Raw genomic sequence first — 18,775 nt, forward strand, 5'->3', positions numbered from 1 at the left:
ATTTATTTTGCCCCATTATCCAACAGCAAGACTATCAAAATGTATTCAATTTATACAGGAATACATTACTTTTTGGATCACAGCACTATTAACTAGTTTCCCATAAAGTAGAAAGCTCATTCTAAACCATTATTCCAACACTTTGAAGGCAGGCAGTTGGTGTCAACTTATCTGAATCTTTTAGCTTAATATCCCTACGTGCATAATTAACTCATTCTTATGTACTTCAACGACTTCAGTTCAATTGGACAAAGCAATATACATTTTATAAAGGCTTTAATGAAAACACAAAACAATAGTTGGTGGGCCGAAAGGGCAGATTTCTATGCTGTATGACTCTCTCTATCAATGGTCAGCTCACACTTCAACACAGCAACAGTCTGCTCCAACTTATACTCCTTTAATATAATAAATATCCAAGGCAAATAAAAACCAAAAGAACTGTGGATGCTGTAAATCAGAGACAAAATTGGAAATGGCTAGAAAAGCTCAGTAGGTCCGGCAGTATCTGTGGAGAGAAACCAGAGTTAATGATTCGGGTCACAGAGATGTACAGCACAGAAACAGATGAAATGACACTGAGCCAGCCACACACAGAGATGTGGAGTATCTTAAAGAAGATAATATGCCAGAGAGGCCAAGAGGGTGAGGTCTTCCAGAACTTAGGTTGACGAGAACACAAGGCACAACTACTAGTGGTGAAAGTGTGGTTAATATCAGGGAAATGCTAGAGGCCAGAATTAGATGATTGCAGAAACCTCGCAAGGTTAAAAGGCTGGAGGAGATTACAGAGATAAGGAAGGGAAGTACTAGAGGCCTTGGTGACATTGAAAACAAGAATGAGAATTTTAAAATCAAAATATTGCTTGGCCAGGCAATAATATAGATCAGTGACTTGGGTATGATAGGTCAATAGGACTTCATACAAGTTCAGATCCAGGCAACATTAAATTTGATGTCATCAAAAACTGAGTGTGCAATATCGTAGGCAAGCCAGAAGTGCATTGAAATAGCCAAAACTAAAGGTAAATGCAGACTGAGGGTTTCAACAACAGTTAAACAGAGGCTTGGGCAAAGTCATCCAATGCTAGGGGTGTGTAAAAAGCCTGTATTAGAGCTCATATCTGGGTCAAATGTGATATCAAGACTACAAAAGACTGATTTACTCTCAGACAGTTACCATAGGAAATAGAGTCAGTAGCTACAGAAACAAGTTTGTAGATCTATGGAATATACTTAAAATTTAAAAACTGCTTTGTGGGATAGAACTTTAATGCTGCCAAAAGAAGACAACTTAATCAAACCTTTTCATCTTGTACTCATCAGGGCAAGAACATAAGCAACCAGGCGTGGAAAGCTATCAACTTATAGAATATGGAAGAGTATGCCGTTTGGATGGACTATCATAGGCATACAAATGTACCAGAAACAATTAGCTGTCATCATGGTTCTCAAACCAGGCAGGTAGTCAAATTGATTTAAGTGTTGTCATACATTTCCAGTCTATACTCTTTATACGTGAAAACCAAAGATTTGATTTGTAAGATATTCAAAAAGATCACAGAATCCCTACAGAGTGGAAACAGGCCCTTTGGCCCACCAGGACAAATCAACACTCTGAAGAGTATCCCACCCAAACCCATTCCCCTACCCTGTTACTCTATGTTTACTCCTAACCAAAACGTCCCTGAACACTATGGGCAATTTAGCATGGCCAATTCACCTAACCTGAACATCTTTGGATTGTGGGAGGAAACTGGCGCACCTGGAGGAAACCCATAAAATATAATAAAATTGATATACTGACTGTGTATCAGAGAAAGGCTACAGTCAAGTCTGCCAAAATCATTTCCCAGCATATACTGTAGAATAAAATCTGTAATAGATGAATCAAAGACACCCAAGGATTCTCATCACATTGGCTAATGACACCAAATCAGACAGTGACATCAATGGAGAGGTCAGTATGTTTGTTTTGTCAGAGATCAGCATCTGAAACAAGTGGCCAATCAGCTGATTAGAGGATCGCAACCAGAGAACTGGTCTGTGTGTTCTCTCCAGGGAAATAAACTTGAATAAAACAGCATTCAGCCATAGCAATGTCCACTCCTAAGGATGACACTGCTGTTCCCCGTGAATGTATTAGATTGAATAGTCATGGGCCTTCAGTCCACTGAATAGGCAGATCTCAAGCTTAATCAGGCGAAAGTGAGGACTGCAGATGCTGGAGATCAGAGTGTCAGGCAGCTTCCGAGGAGTAGGAAAATTGATGTTTCGGGCAAAAGCCCTTCTGAGCCAAGGGGGTAGAGATAAATGGGAGGGGGAGTGGGGCTGGGGGGGAAGGTAGCTGAGAGTGTAATAGGTGAAGGGAGGTGGGGGAACGATGGTGGGAGGGTGGAGCAGATAGGTGGGAAGGAAGATGGATAGGTAGGACAGGTCATGAGGGCAGTGCTGAGGTGGAAGGTTGGAACTGGGATTGGAACCCAGCCTCATTCCTTATGAAGGGCTTTTGCCTGAAACATCGATTCTCCTGCCCCTCGGATGTTGCCTGACCTGCTGAGCTTTTCCAGCACCACACTCTTGACGCAAGTATAATTAGCTGATTGGTGACAAGAAGAATCATATATCTTCTTATTTGAGGAGCTGTAAGAACATCAAGAAACAGAATCTATTCCAGTGGTACTGATTCAGTCCTGATTACATGGCAAATCTACAGTACAAATGATTATGCTTTCCAGGTGGTGGGAAATGCACTGTGTGTTTATAACTTGTGGCCAGAGGAATAAGATATGCACAATTTGCATATTTGAAAGAAGAGACAGGAGGAAATGGGTTAAATCGAGGCACTGGCTCGAGACTTAATTGGTAACACAGAACTAGGCTTTGAGAGAATTCAATTTGGAACCAGGCCAAGAGATACAACAAGGAGGCTAGTGTCCAGAGTTTGATTAATCCACAATCAGGAAAGAGAGAACTATCATTAATTCACTCAACTCAGGGAAATGATGCAGGAAAAGCCAAATAGGTTATGAAGTTGTTTCCTCAGTCATGATAGCATTGATACTACCATATCTGCAATATTAGCAAGAAGGCAAAAGTGAGGACTGTAGATGCTGGAAACCAGAATTTAGATCAGAATGGTGCTGGAAAAGCACAGCAGGTCAGGCAGCATCCGAGGAGCTCTCAAAGCCTGGTTCTGCTCCTCGGATGCTGTCTGACCTGCTGTGCTTTTCCAGCACCACTCTGATCCAAATATTAGCAAGGAATCAACCCTGCACTGTCTATTAAGTTGAACAAATCAGAATGATTAAATGATCTGTATTACTGTATGTCGTCTTAGAAGGAGATTGTTTAATGGGAACTAAATTGAAGGGATGCAGCAAGATATAGAAGGCAGACAACTGTGTGAGAACCTAGCGAAGAATCTAAGTTGTAAAACTTAACATTCACAAGATTCAGTAACAACCTTATGATGATTAGGGAGCAGTCAGAAGGTGGAAGCTAGATCAACAATGGCAAAGCTTCTGAGGGCTAATGGCAACATAACAGAACATCAGCAGAGAATGGATTACTCCATTCATAGTGGAAGGATATGTGAAATCAAAGACTATATGCTGCAACAAGAAAGAAAAACATTATAATGACATGCATGAATTAAGACTGTTAATTGACATGCTAACTGACACCCTGATGAATTCTGCCAAAAGTGACTCCTAGCATACGGTTATAAAACAAAATCTGTAATAGCTGAACCCAAGACTCAAAGTGGCTGTTCAAACCACAACAATAAAAATGCAACATTTAGATCCTGAAAGCAGAGAAGTGTTTCTAATAGCCAAACCAGAAACATTAGAATGTTATTGTTTAAAAAACAAAGTGTAAATTAGGAAATAGCAACCACCTCCAATACCAACCAATGTGAAATGGGCAGCAGTCCATCAGGTGGTAGTCCCAACTAGATATCAAAGAATTTCACAAGTGACTCCAAAATTAGCGTGGCACATCATTTTGATATTAGGAAAACACAGACAAGATTTCAACCATGACCTGATGCTATGTTATAAATATTCAAACAAATAAAGAATAGTTAAGAAATAAAGCAATTTACAAATTTACCTTTACCACAATCACAAGCAACATGTGAAAGGTGGCATCACTTTTAAACACCATCACTGGAGGCTATTATCAGGAAAGTCCTAATGGTCAGGATAAGGAAATTTTCTCATTACTGTTTGCTATTACAGATCGCCCTTGTGAGTCGATATTAAGTCCATTTAATCTGAGGTTTAGACATGAGGTGAGAGGACTCCTTGAATTAAAGAAAAAAAAATTGATAAATGAAAGCCCAGAGATTTCACTTCCGAGTTACGAGTCAACTTTTCGGCAAACGTTTACCAAGGCATGCCTTTTGGCCAAAAATATTAATCTGTAAACAGTGGAATTAATTACACCAAATAAAAATGCCAAAGTTTTACAAGCTGTCACTAAAGACCGGTGTTAGTTTTATCACCTGTCTCTGCAGACCAATTAAAAGCAAGGCTCACCAGACTTTATCAAATGAAAACGAAACTCAGTAATGTGAATTATATGGTGAGTATTCCAGATAAAAGGAAGAATCTGTGAATGTGTCATGTTAACATTTTAAAGTGATATTATGAAAGAGAGTCAAGTCAAGAGAGGTGCATGTTTATTGTGGTGAAAGGAGAAGAGAGTTGAAATAAAAAATCTCAGAGCAATTTGAGACTAAACCAGAAACTGAGAATGGAAAATGCAAAAGTCAACACTCCTGTAATCAGTTTGGATAATAGGGAGATGCTTTAAAAAGATGAAAAATATTAGGTCACCTCCCAGAAACTACAGAAGTAACTTACCATAGTTATTACAGATTCAAAAATCAGGGCCAGAGAAAATATCTTTACCACATACTATGTTAATATTGGGCAAAAATAAAATCCTACAGGCTCAATTTGATGTCTATATATCAAACAACTATGCAGAGATTGTTATTTGTGTAAGTCATAATTCTCTGTCATTGTTAGCAAAATTCTCATACCAAAAGTTGAAGTTGAATACTACAACCATACAGTTTGAAAATCATTTTTGTAGCAGAAAAGGCAACACCATATCAGTTATTTTATCAAGAGCAAATATGGAGGAACACAAATGTTGAGGTCAAAATAGACTCACGTAGAATATAATTTTCATATAAACTCCATGATTCTTTGATGTAAATATAGTTACCGTTCAAATAGAATCTGCATAAAATTGAAACAGTAATAAAGACGAGACTGTAACAGAAAATCACTTTTTAAAGATACCTTTACATTTTCCTCTGCAAGGTGGTGTTATGATCAATGCATATCTTGATATTCAATTTTTATTTTGCATGTTACATATATCTCCATACAGGAGGCATGGTTTCGCTTTCTTTTCTCAGAAAAACAGTTGTTCTTGTGAGTTTGGTACCCAGAAGTCCGCTCTTGCTCGTATACGTGCATTTTTAATGAGGTTTTACAACACTTGTTAAACGTTCAGTGCATTTTAAAAAATGTAGGAAAATTGTGCTCTTGCTTAGCTTCAGGGGCCAGGAATGCAGAAGGATAAAAAGATCTAGAAGAGACCTCCATCCAAGGCCCTAAAGGAGCCTTCCACATCCAAAGTTTTACCTGCATATCCAACAATGTCATTTATTGTAACCGTTGCTCCCGATGCGATCTCCTCTATATTGGGGACACTGGACGACTCCTAGCAGAGTGCTTTAGGGAACATCTCTGGGACACCCGCATCAATCAACCACACCACCCTATGGCCCAACATTTCGACTCCCCCTCCCACTCTGCCGGGGACATGGAGGTCCTGGGCCTCCTTCACTGCTGCTCCCTCACCACCCGACGTCTGGAGGAAGAACACTTCATCTTCTGCCTCGGAACACTTCAACCCCAGGGCATCAATGTGGACTTCACCAGTTTCCTCATTTCCCCTTCCCCACCTCACCCCAGTTCTAAACTTCCAGCTCAGTACCGTCCCCATGACCTGTCCTACTGGCCTATCTTCTTTTCCACCTATCCACTCCACCCTCCTCTCTGACCTATCACCTTCATTTACCCCCATCTACCCATTGTACTCTTTGCTACCTTCCCCCACTCTCCTCCCTGACCTATCACCTTCATCCCCACCCTCACTCACCTATTGTACTCTATGCTACTTTCTCCCCACCCCCATCCTCCTCTCATTTATCTCTCCACCTATCAGGCACTCTGCCTGTATTCCTGATGAAGGGCTTTTGCCCGAAACGTCGATTTTCCTGCTCCTCGGATGCTGCCTGAACTGCTGTGCTTTTCCAGCAGCACTACTCCAGAATCTGGTTTCCAGCATCTGCAGTCATTGTTTTTACCTAGATCTAGAAGAAAGTCAGTCAGGGGTCAGTATTGGTTTTGTACAAAGAATAGAGAATGTTAAGAGTATTAAACTTGCTAATAAAAAAACGTCTGCAAGTTTGCAGTAAACTAAAGTTAGAGAACTCTCAGAAATTTGCCAGAAGGAAGCTGGATGCAGCAGAGCTAGCCTGAGCAACAGCCTTGGTGTGGAGATAGTGGATACAGCAAGAAGCCTTGAGATCGCTGGAAGGACAGGTAACATGTTACCTGCCTCTGCACTAAAAATATCCACAGCCTAAAGAAAGCCAATTAATTGTCTTCCACCAGATGCACCAAGCAGCTGCCATAACTCGTACCAAGACGCTTTTTTGTTATTTGATTTGTTGTCCTGTGGCTCCGACAAAGAACTGGATGAACTTGGAGAAAAAAAGATTGAAGAACAGAAAGTTCTAGCAAGCCAAAAGGACCATCACAGCAAATTCTATAGACTGGTGCTCTCGAAATGTTTTGCCCAATTTTCTTTAACCATCACCCAGAATTGTTTCTCCCATCATCCTTCAATCTTTTTTATTTACAAGTGTCTCTGTATATATGTGTTCATAAAAGGCATCATAGCTTTAACTAGCAGAGCCATATGTTGATCGTTCATTCCTGTTTACTTGTGATTAGAATTTACTTATTTGTAATAAATAGTAATTCTTGTTAAGTGTAAGAACCTGATGAGTACTTCCTATTAACTTCATTCCACCAGACAGGTCAAACTGGGACTTTGCAAGCTTCTGACAACTCCAAGTGGAAGTCGACAGTCAGCACATATTCCCAAGTGGTCTGTAACAATACACAAGTCTTCCAAACAAACTGAAAGTGTGGCTCATTTAAACACATCTATCCTAATTAAGAGAGATGTTGGGGTCTGGATCCAAAATTAATGCAAATGAATATTTTTCCTCTTCTTTGAAGAGGAGAGGTAGGAGTGAAAGTAAAACTTTAAAAAGAAAAACTCCTATTTGGCTTGACAGTTGCTTCATTACCTTCAAGTTCAGATGTGGACATTTTAAAGTCTCATTTTTCTTCTTTACTGTATTTTCCAATATAACGTGATGATCTGAGTATATAGGCACATACACACAATTTCTCATTTTATCAGAAATATATTCCTATACACAATAGCTTGACCCATGAGATGTAAAAGCAGGAGCAATATTTGACTGTTTTTCTGCTCTTTCAATCTAGAAGTGAAGAGAAAACGGTCACGTTCAGTAGTTGGCTCATCAGCTATGGTTTTGTATGATGCAAGTTTCCTTAGTCAAGCTCCAGTGTGTAGGTTTATTTTGTAAAGAGATTTGAATGTCATAGATCCAGTTTTTATAAGCTTTATTGTTTTTATGATTTTTTTTGTTCACTTTGCAGAACACATGGCAGGGAAGAAAGAACTGCCAACTACTACCTATGAGTCAGGGATTTCAGGTATGACATAGCTCACATTTGGTTCCCATCCCTAAGCCCAATCTCTTCAACTTCACTCAATTCCTTACTCTAATCTCTCTCCAAAATCTTCTAACATTTCTGCTTCCTATTGCAACCTCCTCACACTCCCATCAGTGCCTGTACATCCATTTTTATACACAGATAATCCCTTTACCCCCCTTTTCCACTTGTTTGTCATTCATGTTACTCAAATGTCAATTAAGTCTTCCTCCTTTCCTCCATGCAGGACAGATGCCAAATCAATGTCTCCTCACTTTCAATCATTTTACAATCTCTTACTTTCCACCCATTCACCATCTCAAAATAGTGTTTATAAAAGCGAAAATAAAATCCTATTAGAACATGGAAAATACATCTCCTTTCAATCTGTGTGTCTGTTTCAAAGGTCTTAATTATTATGCAAGTCCTCTGAAAATGATAAATGCAATGATACTGATTAGTCGGTTTCAGGAGTCAATATATATTTTTCATTAAATTGCAGAGTGCATGAATACTCTTTTCTCCCTCTCACCTCCATCTCTTTTCCATTCTATGGCTCCATTTCTTTTACTCACTTACAAAAGATTACCTACACACAAATCAAATTCAACAACATACACATAATCCAAAGTGTTCTTCTTCTCGCACAGAATCTGATTAATAAAACAACCTTGAATTTTCAATAAAGTTTTAAAAATGTATTTTTGACATTTTTTTAACAAAAGAACTACTAGAAATGAATGAAAAAAACATCTGTGAAGATAAAATATAATATTGCTAATTGAACAGTACTGATACAAGTGGGAAATTAGCTATACTATTCATGGTCAAGCTACTGAAAAATTCAGTTCATAGTTGCAGATAAAAGTATAATTCCTAAAGCAAGGTTTTGGGACAGTGTTAGGTTTTCATTTATAATGACATTGAATATTTTGTACATATACTTCAACATCACCTTGGAAACAACACCTTAAATTACTGCAAGTGTTCACCTAGTATCACTTTATTTTTAAAAAAATGGATTAAAGAGGCTACCGTAAAATATTCTGTAAGAGTAAAGTTCCAAGTAAAATGCAAGGCCTTTGTGTCTTTCGAAATTGTACATCAATCATCTAAATGCTTGTGGTGAAACAGGTAAATGAAATGTGACATTTTTAAAATGGATACATGCATTCATTATCAAATTTTGACATAGGATCACTTAAGGTTTTGAGGTAAAATCTTCCACCCAGTTTAATGAACAAGACATAGTTCCAATTTCCAAGTACACCTGAATACACTGTCAATCAACTAAAAAAAAGGCACCTTGTCCCTTTAACACAGTACCATATTCACAGGAACCCTAAAGAACAATGCTTCAGATGCCTAGGCTCAATGCATACAAGGCTTTTAGCACACCTCACTATGGAAAACAAAGTACAGGCAGCAAGTTGTTACTACTATTGTATACAAAAGAAATACACAAGCTCCATGAAGCAATGGAGAGTAGCGTGACCAGCATGGAGCATCAAACAATATAGCACAAACTGTCAGATTAATGCTATGAAAGCTGCCACAACCGCGGCCTATTCTCAATGTAAACAGTGAACTTTAGGTTAATATAGCTCATTTAGCCCCCTTTTCATTTTGATATTCAAAAGTAGACCAATAATCAAGCCTTTATTTAAACAGAGTAAAAATTAGTTCATTGTAAGTCAACTCTGAAGGTGCCCGAATAATAAAGAGATTAGATTAGATTAGATTCCCTACAGTGTGGAAGCAGGCCTTTCGGCCCAACAAGTCCACACCAACCCTACGAAGAGCAACCTACCCGGACCCATTCCCCTACATTTACCCCTGATTAATGCACCTAACACTACGGACAATTTAGCATGGCCAATTCACCTAACCTGCACATCTTTGGACTGTGGGAGGAAACCGGAGCACCCGGAGGAAACCCACGCAGACACAGGGAGAATATGCAAACACCACGCAGACAGGGTGCAGGAATTGAACTTGGGTCCCTGCCGCTGTGAGGCAGCAGTGCTAACCACTGAGCCACCATGCTGGAATTATTTGCAAGATATTATTGATATCAAGATTAAAACCAATGCAGATAAGATAAAAATAATTCGATAAATGTCTGTCCTGAAGGTTTATAATCCATTATTTGAGAATCTGGATGATAAGTTGGAAGAAACATGGATTTTAGAAAGTAAGAGATTGTAAAATGATTGAAAGTGAGGAGGCATTCATCTTGGCATCTGTCCTGCATGGAGGAAAGGAGGAGGATCTGACTTTTTTTAAGAAAATGCTCACAAAATTATCTTGAATATTGCTGCAAGGAAACAAATTATAGCTAAACCAGTTGACCAAGATGATTTGATATGGAGATAGTGGTGACTCTTCACTAAGGTTTGAGTGTTTGTAAAAGCATTGCTGTGATAAAAAAGGTGCACGGTGGCACAGTGGTTAGCACTGCTGCCTCACAGCGCCAGAGACCCGGGTTCAATTCCCGCCTCAGGCGACTGACTGTGTGAAGTTTGCATATTCTCCCCGTGTCTGCGTGGGTTTCCTCCAGGTGCTCCGGTTTCCTCCCACAGTCCAAAGATGTGCAGGTCAGGTGAATTGGCCATGCTAAATTGCCCATAGTGTTAGGTAAGGGGTAAAGGGAGGGGTATGGGTGGGTTGCGCTTCGGCGGGGCGGTGTGGACATGTAGGGCCGAAGGGCCTGTTTCCACACTGTAAGTAATGTAATGTAATGTATGTAATGTAACATTCCAATGGTTCAGACCTATTGCAATTTAGGCTTTTTTGGTGCAGTAAACATCTATATTCTTTTAAGAGAAAGTGAGGACTGCAGATGCTGGAGAATCAGAGTCAAAAAGGGTGACAGTGGAAAAGCACAGCAAGCAGCATCCGAGGAGCAGGACAGTCGACATTTCGGGCATAAGCCCTTCATCAGGAATAGGAAAGGGGAAGGAGGATGAGAAATAAATAGCGGATGGGGTTGGGCTGGGATGAAGGCGAAAGGTGGATGCAGATATGTGGTAACTGTGATAGGTCAGTGGGGAGAGTGGAGCGGATAGGTGGGAAGGAAGATGGGTAGATAGGACAGTCAAGGTGGAGGTTGGACCTGGAATGGGGTGGGGGGAGATTTGGAAACTCGACAAGTTGATGTTGATGCCATGTGGTTTAAGGATCCCAAGGTGGAAGATGAAGCGTCCTTCTTCCAGTTGGCAGGTGGCTTTGATTTGGTGGTGGAGGCAGCCCAGCTCATGCATGTCCTTGGAGGAGGGGGGGGGGGGGGAGGGGGAGGGGGAGTTGAAGTGGTCAGCCACAAGGCAGTGATGTTGTTTGATGCATGTGTCCCAGAGATGTTCCTTGAAACGCTCTACAAGTTGGCATCCTGTCTCACTGATGTAGAGGAGACCACATCAAGAGAAACGGACACAATAGATGAGGGGGTTAGCTGTGTAGGAAAACATCTGCTGGATGTGAGATGATCTTTTGGAGCCTCTAATGCTAATTTTTTTTTGGTTTTACTTTATCTTGCACATTGCAGTCTCTTGCTTATCTATTCAATAACTGATTTCCATGGTAAACAAAGGAGAAAAATAAAACTTACAACCTATCAAGCCAGGTTTCAATCTGGGCTCGACCTTCTCCAGTATTACCATCATTTGGAATCTCGACAGTTCCAATAGGTTTTTGCAGTACAAAGGGGCCCATTTCTCGTATTCCTTGTTCTTGAAGAGTTATGGGCAACTGAGGATGGGCAATAAAATGCTGGTGCAGCTAACAATGCCCACATCTTGAATAAATTAAATAGACTCATGTTCCATATAACATAACAACATTCCGGAAACTGTATTCCCACCTATGGTTCTTAAATTTTGTTGCAGTCAACATCCAATCTACATTCTCACAATGAATGATTAAAGTTATAGAGTCATATGGCATGGAAACGGACCCTTTGGTCCAACTCACCCATGCTGACCAGGTTTCCAAAATTGAACAGGTCCCATTTGCCCGCTTTTGGCCCATATCCCTCTAAACCTTCCCTATTCATATAGCTGTCCAAATGTCTTTTAAATGTTGTAATTGTTCTCGCCTCTACCATTTTCTTTGGCAGCTCATTCCGTTTCCACACCACACTCTGCATGAAAAAGATGACCCTCAAGTCCCTTTTTAATCTTTCCCCTCTCACCTTAAACCTATGCCCTCCAGTTTTGGACTCCCCAACGCTGGGGAAAAGACTAGGCTATTCATCTTATCTATGCCCCGCATCATTTTATAAACCTCTATGAGGTCACCATGCAGTCCCCTACACCACAGGGAAAATAGTCCCAGCCTATCCAGCCTCTCTTTATACCTGTAACCCTCAGTCTCGGTAATATCCTTATACATCTTTTTTGCACCCTTTCCAGATTAATGAATCACAGAACTGTTACGATGCAGAAGGAGGCCATTCAACCCATCATATTTGCATAAGTTGAGCATTTTAATATGATGTTAGTCTCCTGCCTTCTCTCCATAACCCTGCATATAATTTATATTTGAATTATCTAATACCCTTTTGAATCGCTTAAGTCAACGTGTCTCAACTACAGTTCCAGGCAGTGCATTCAATATCCTAATTACTCACTGGACAAAAAGGTAATTTCTCACCTCACAGTTACTTTTTCTACAAATCTGTGCCCTCTGGTTCTCAACCTGTTCATAAGTGGGAACAGTTTCCCCATCTCCAACCTGCTCTGACCCCTCATTATTTTGAAAGCTTTATCAAATCTTGTATTAACTACTCCTCTCCAAGGAAAACTGTCCCATCCTCTTCAATGTATCCTCATTGTTCTCATCCCTGGAACCACTGTCATAAATCTCTTTTTCAGTCTCTCAAACCATTCAAATCCCTCATATAGGTGTGGTATCCAGAAACGTCAACAATACTCCAACTGATAATCAACCAGTGTCATGTGTACATTCATCATAATGTCCTTACATCTGTACTCCATGACCCTATTTATGAAGCCTGGAATACTTTATTAATTGCGCGCTGTATCTACCTGACCTCCACCTTCATGATTTATACACATATGCTAATCAGGTCTCTCTGCTCATACACACTCTTTAAATGAGTATCTTTTTTATTTAATATGGTTTCTCCCCATTCTTTGTACCAAAACACATCAGCTCACACTTCTCTGTATTGATCACTATCTGTCACATATTCAACCATACCACGAATGTCCTGATGCTCTTTTTTAAGTTCTACACTGTTCTCCTCACAGTTTATGATCCTCCTAAGTTTTGTGACATCCAAATTAGCCCCTGCACACCAAGGCCACTTGTATAATATCAGGAAATTGACCCTTGCTCATTGAAATCATTAATACAATATCAGGTAAAACAAGGGACCCAACAAAAACCTCCGAAGAACTTCATCACAAACCTTGTTCCAGCCTGTAAAATACATATTAACCGTTACTGTTTCCTGTCCCTCCCTAGAAAGGAAATATGTGTGTTTATGCGCGCATACATACATTCAGTGCATAAGCGGGTGTTTATAAGGAGGTTAGAGTGTTAGTTAGTAGAGTTTTGTGCTGACATTGCTTATCCGTTAATTAGAGTCTAATTGCTGTAACAAATAGTACAGAAACCTGGTCTGTGCTTTCTGTTAAACTTAGTCTGAAAGTCAAATAGATTGGGGAATCTTTATACACTTTTTAAAATCTTTAACGTTTGTGATGACTCCGTGTATAGTGGGGTATGATTTCCAACATTCCATTCAAAGTGAGGCATAACACGAGGCTACTAACTGTGAATGACTACAATTTTGCTGCAGCATTTTAATGGGTGTTCAGATTTAAGTTTCAAATCTACTGCCTTTAGCATGATAATAATGTCATAAAGCACAATACAGAGCACAAGAACTGTGAAATGGTGACTTCCATCATTGCTGCAATGCTAGTGAGAAGTCAAATAGGTTTTGGATTCTATTGGTAGTTCTCTCACTAGCTACTGCGGACCCATTATGGTAGAAATATCCCTCATACTTAAATAGCTTGGTCAGTATTTGGCTCCCTCAATTTATTTATCCAACCATTTATGCCACCATTTATTTATCCAACAGCTTGAGCCTTCTTTGATCACAGGCTGAACCTAACAGGACAACTTGTGAGTGGAAAAGCAACTCCTTACCAATTCTGGCCACTTTTCTTACAAAGACAACTTCACTCTGATTAGTCATCCCCACAATTGAATTTTTTTGAACCTTCTATAAGTTCATGAAAGCAATTTCACCCAACATTGCAATATATTATGGGCCTTGATAGGTAGACTATCAGCACCAGCTAACAAATGACAGACATGATTTAATGTAGAAAAATGTGAAGCATTACATAGAGGAATTAAAGAATAATACTCTATTCAAATTGAAGTAAAATCATTTAAGAGGAGACGTTTGCTGTATGGCCACACAGATTAAAAATCAATACCTCACACTGCTGAAAGTATACCAAAGTCAAATTGAATGTTTAATTTTGTAACTAGAGGCACAGAACGCTATACAATTAGCAATATACATACCTTGATAAGTAAAATATTGCGCTTCTCCATACGTCGAGCATTTGCTTCCTGTTGCTCACGTTTCTTCTGTTCAGAAAGAAGCTGTGTCCGCAAGTTTAAAGCATCATCCTGAAGCTGCTGTCGAGTCTTTTCCAACATTCGAGCACTTCAACAGACAATAACCAACTGGATTAGTAACACAGAAAAATGACTTTATTCGATTCCCATGAAACATTACATTGTTTCCTCCAATGATATGAAAGACTAGTAAGAGCTGACAAACAGAGATTCAGATTGTGAAACCAGTCCTTGCATTATTTAATGAAATTGAGAACTTCACTCAATGATTCATCAGCCAATATTATACCTCAATTTAATAATGCACCATTCTATGGTACAGCAAGAGAGACATTGCAATGATTTCCCCCCTACATGGACAATGTCTCACTTCAATCAAGATGTCAAGCACAAAGACAAAGGGAAGTAAATTAAACTAAGTAGGAAGTTGATTGGTTTCTATAATATGATTTATTTGCAGGTTGTTGCGAAACAAGATCATCAGAGGCCTTAACCTGAATTCCCTTTCTGATCGAATAGAAGGGCATGGAAGATCTATGAACGTAGAAAAATGACTAAACCATCAGAATATGAATTAATTTTCACAGACCCAGGCACTGAGGTCTATCATCTTTATTCCAACCAATTCCCAACAACAATGCTTTGAATTTCAATGGGGTGAACACAACCCTAGGATGAACCTGCTCAAGCTGGGTTGTGAGCTAAAATTTTGTATCTGTGAGGTAGTAACAGCTGCTCCGGGGCATGGATCAAGTTTCGATAACCATGCTCCCACTCTGATAGGCCTTCACTCCACTGCTTACTGAGGGGTCGCAACAAGTTTCAATCATCAAAATAGTATCATAGAAGGAAGAAATTTGGGAACCATTGTCCTATGATTGGTTATATAGCTGTCAGCATCTTGAAGAAGCTAGAAAGAACGTCAGTTAATGATTACACACACTTTTTTTCTAAGCCAATGGAATCTTGTCTGCATGCTGCCACCTAGAATTAACATCAGTATAGACTACCATACAAACATTTAAACATTTCCAATACATATGCATATAAATGATCAGAACGTGCAAACAACAAACAATTGGCATATGCAAAACTGCTGAAATGCAACTTTTCTCACATCCCATTAGCACCTTGTCAAAAGATTTGGCCAGAGTAGAAATTATGAAATTTAATTTAAAATAAAGCTTAGTTTGCTTTTCAGTATCCAGAATGAATTCGGCATGCCTTTTCTCATTATTTCAGCCATCAAATTAACCAAGATCGATCAGTGTCCTCAGAGGAAATAATGGCACAGTGGTGGGGCAGCACAGTTAATTAAAAAATTAACAGTCACAAACATTTAGTCAAGCTCTCCAGGACAACAAAACTGAAATTACACTCTGCTCAAGATAACAGTGGCCATTAACAACCAACTACTCTTTAATTTAAAACAATACCAAACAGTTTTGAATACAACATCTCCAATTCTATTAGTGAGGAGGTAGGTAACCTACCAATGCCAAAACACGAACTGCTGCACAGGCATAATATCTTTCTGACAGAATCTGAAACATTTAAATTATGCTTCTCTCTCTATAGATACTGCCTCACCTGCTGAATATTTAAAGCATTTTTTGCTTTTTAAACATTTTATCTTTTTTTTCCTGATGATACTAATTTCTTGCATTCTCCTATGGATAGCATCAGCTGCAGCCTGAATGGAATCATACCTTAGTTTCACAATTGCTATCCAGGCCAAAAGGTAGGAGGAGTGAAAAGCATGTGTGGATAATTGTCCTGCCAGATCCTGTTCTTACAAATAGCCAACGTTCTGGGATCTTTAGGCAGGAGAAGCAGGGGAATGCAAACACTTCAACGGCACTGTGCAGTCACCTTGAAACAGGCTGGCATTGACCTTAATTACTGAAATGAGCTTGCCAGCAATCAGAATGATGACTTGCCCTTCAAGTTGCATCATGCTTGGAGTCTCAATGTCATAATTATGAGATAGAATAATAGCAGAAAGGGAAACAAAAAGAAGCAATTTCTGTACACTAATCCCACTATCTCTTGGAATGTTAGTTCTGCTTCCTGTGCCCAAAGATATGCTAATCAACAATTACCCGAGTCAATCGCATGACCCATAGTAGACACGTTCAAACCTGAGCTGATACCACCCTTAAGGACAAATGTGTCAATTAGGGTCTGCTCAATAATTAAACTGCAGTTCTAACAGCAATCCTCCCGTGCAACGAAATCAAAGCAAGTAGAATAGAATCTGCTAGATTTAGTGTATCACAGCATTCAAATCACAGTTAAAGCATAATGATTCCTTGCAAAACTGATCACAGTGAGGCACAGAATACCATATTTAATAATAAATAAACAGCATGCTATAAAATAGAATAGAATTTCTGAAGAATTTGAATAGATTCTTCTCCCATCTGGTTACAAAGTCAAAATCGATGTGCAGGAATGAATTAAAATGAATTTAAAGGGCTGAGGTAGGAAAAACAAATGAGAAGCAAAGGATGGGGTGAGTATGGAATGAGCTGAGGAGAAAGTGATGGAGGCTGGTACAATTGCAACATTTAAAAGGCATCTGGATGGGTATATGAATATAAAGGGTTTGGAAAGATATGGGCCAGGTGCTGGCAGGTGGGGCAGGTTGGGATATCTGGTCGGTATGGACCGGTTGGACTGAAGGGTCTGTTTCCATGCTGTACATCTCTATGACTCAATAAACAATATAGGCAAAAATCAAGTTACAAGTTAAATAATTAAACTAATTAGCTCTGTAAGGTGGGATGGATGTAGGTACATAATGGAGGGTAGAAAAGCTTAGGTAGAAATAAATGAGTTGGACCGATCCCAATGAAAAGAATATGCCAACCCAGGTGGAAAATGAATAAATAAATTAAGAACAAAACTGTAAAGGAAATGAGTGCGTGAGAAGGGACAAAGCCAGCTAAAAGAAATGAGTGAAGAGGATGGAATGTACTTCAAAGAAATAAATGAAGGAATATTAAGAATCTGGCTGGAAATAAAGCATTTCAACTAAACAAAACTGTGGCTGTGTACCAAACGGGTATGGACAATGTATAGTAGTACAGAAGAGAAATAAATAAATTCAGCATGGCAAGATATGCAACCTTAATCAGCAAGAAATGACACTAAGAGGTTAGGGGACAAGTGGCCAAGCTCTCCATGATAACAAAACTGAAATTATACTCTGCTCAAGATTCACCACTAAACATTAAAAAATAATGCAACTGGAGGCAATGCTAACTTTAAGTAATTTGTCTGAATCACAGTAATACCTAACCCAAAGTAACAGATGAAGAAACAGTTTAAAAAAACATACAGCATGAAGTATGGGTAAAGTTTCAGAAACAATAATTGGCAGAGAAAAAATGAATAAGCACTTGGAGAGAATTAGAAAACAGCCCTAGCCTATTCAACCTCTCCCTATAGCTCAAATCCTCCAACCCAGGCAACATCCTCCTAAATATTTTCTGAACCCTTTCACGTTTCACAACATCTCTCTGATAGGAAGGTGACCAGAATTGCACGCAATATTCCAACAGTGATCTAACCAATGTCCTGTACAGCCGCAAAATGACCTCCCAACTCATGTACTCAATATTCTGATCAATGAAGGAAAGCATATCAAATGGCTTCTTCACTATCCTATCTCCCTGCAACTCCACCTTCAAGGAGCTATGAACCTGCACTGCAAGGTCTCTTTGTTCAGCAACACTCCCCAGGACCTTACTATTAAGTGTACAAGTCCTGCGAAGATTTGCTTTTCCAAAATGCAGCACCTCACATTTATCTAAATTAAACTCTGCCACTTCTCAGCCCATTGGCCCATCTGATCAAGATCCTATTGTAATCTGAGGTAACCTTCTTCATTATCCACTACACCTCCAATATTGGTGTCATCTGCAAACTTACTAACTATACCTCTTATGCTCACATTCAAATAATTTATATAAATAATGAAAACATCCTCTGAGTGAAAATGTTGCCCCTTAGGTCCCTTTTATATCTTTCCCCTCTCACCTTAAACCTATGCCCTCGAGTTCTGGACTACCCCACACCAGGGAAAAGACTTTGTCTATTTATCCTATCCCTGCCCCTCATAATTTTGTAAACCTCTATAAGGTCACCCCTCAGCACCAATCCTTGTGGCACTCCACTGGTTGCAGGCCTCCAGTCTGAAAAACAACCCTCCACCACCACCCTCTGTCTTCTACCTTTGAGCCAGTTCTGCAAATGGAACAACAGAAGCCGCCTGGATGGGTGTGGCCACCTCTCTCAGATCT

The 18,775-nt window shown here is 39.5% G+C and overlaps 1 protein-coding gene across 2 annotated transcripts in view; it reads right to left on the bottom strand.

Moving 5' to 3' along the window:
* mrm2 (mitochondrial rRNA methyltransferase 2) overlaps window positions 1–18,775 on the bottom strand; it is a 940,693-nt gene that overhangs the window by 680,589 nt on the left and 241,329 nt on the right. For both annotated transcript variants that reach the window (XM_087997732.1, XM_043711819.2), the window contains one exon: window positions 14,412–14,556. In XM_087997732.1, coding sequence (XP_087853858.1) covers window positions 14,412–14,556 — 145 coding nt within the window. The remainder of the gene's footprint in view (window positions 1–14,411; window positions 14,557–18,775) is intronic.

Source organism: Chiloscyllium plagiosum, unplaced genomic scaffold, assembly GCF_037043375.1.
Source record: "Chiloscyllium plagiosum isolate Xiang-an unplaced genomic scaffold, Cpla_swu_hap1 HiC_scaffold_20, whole genome shotgun sequence".
In the NCBI taxonomy this organism is placed as follows: domain Eukaryota; kingdom Metazoa; phylum Chordata; class Chondrichthyes; order Orectolobiformes; family Hemiscylliidae; genus Chiloscyllium; species Chiloscyllium plagiosum.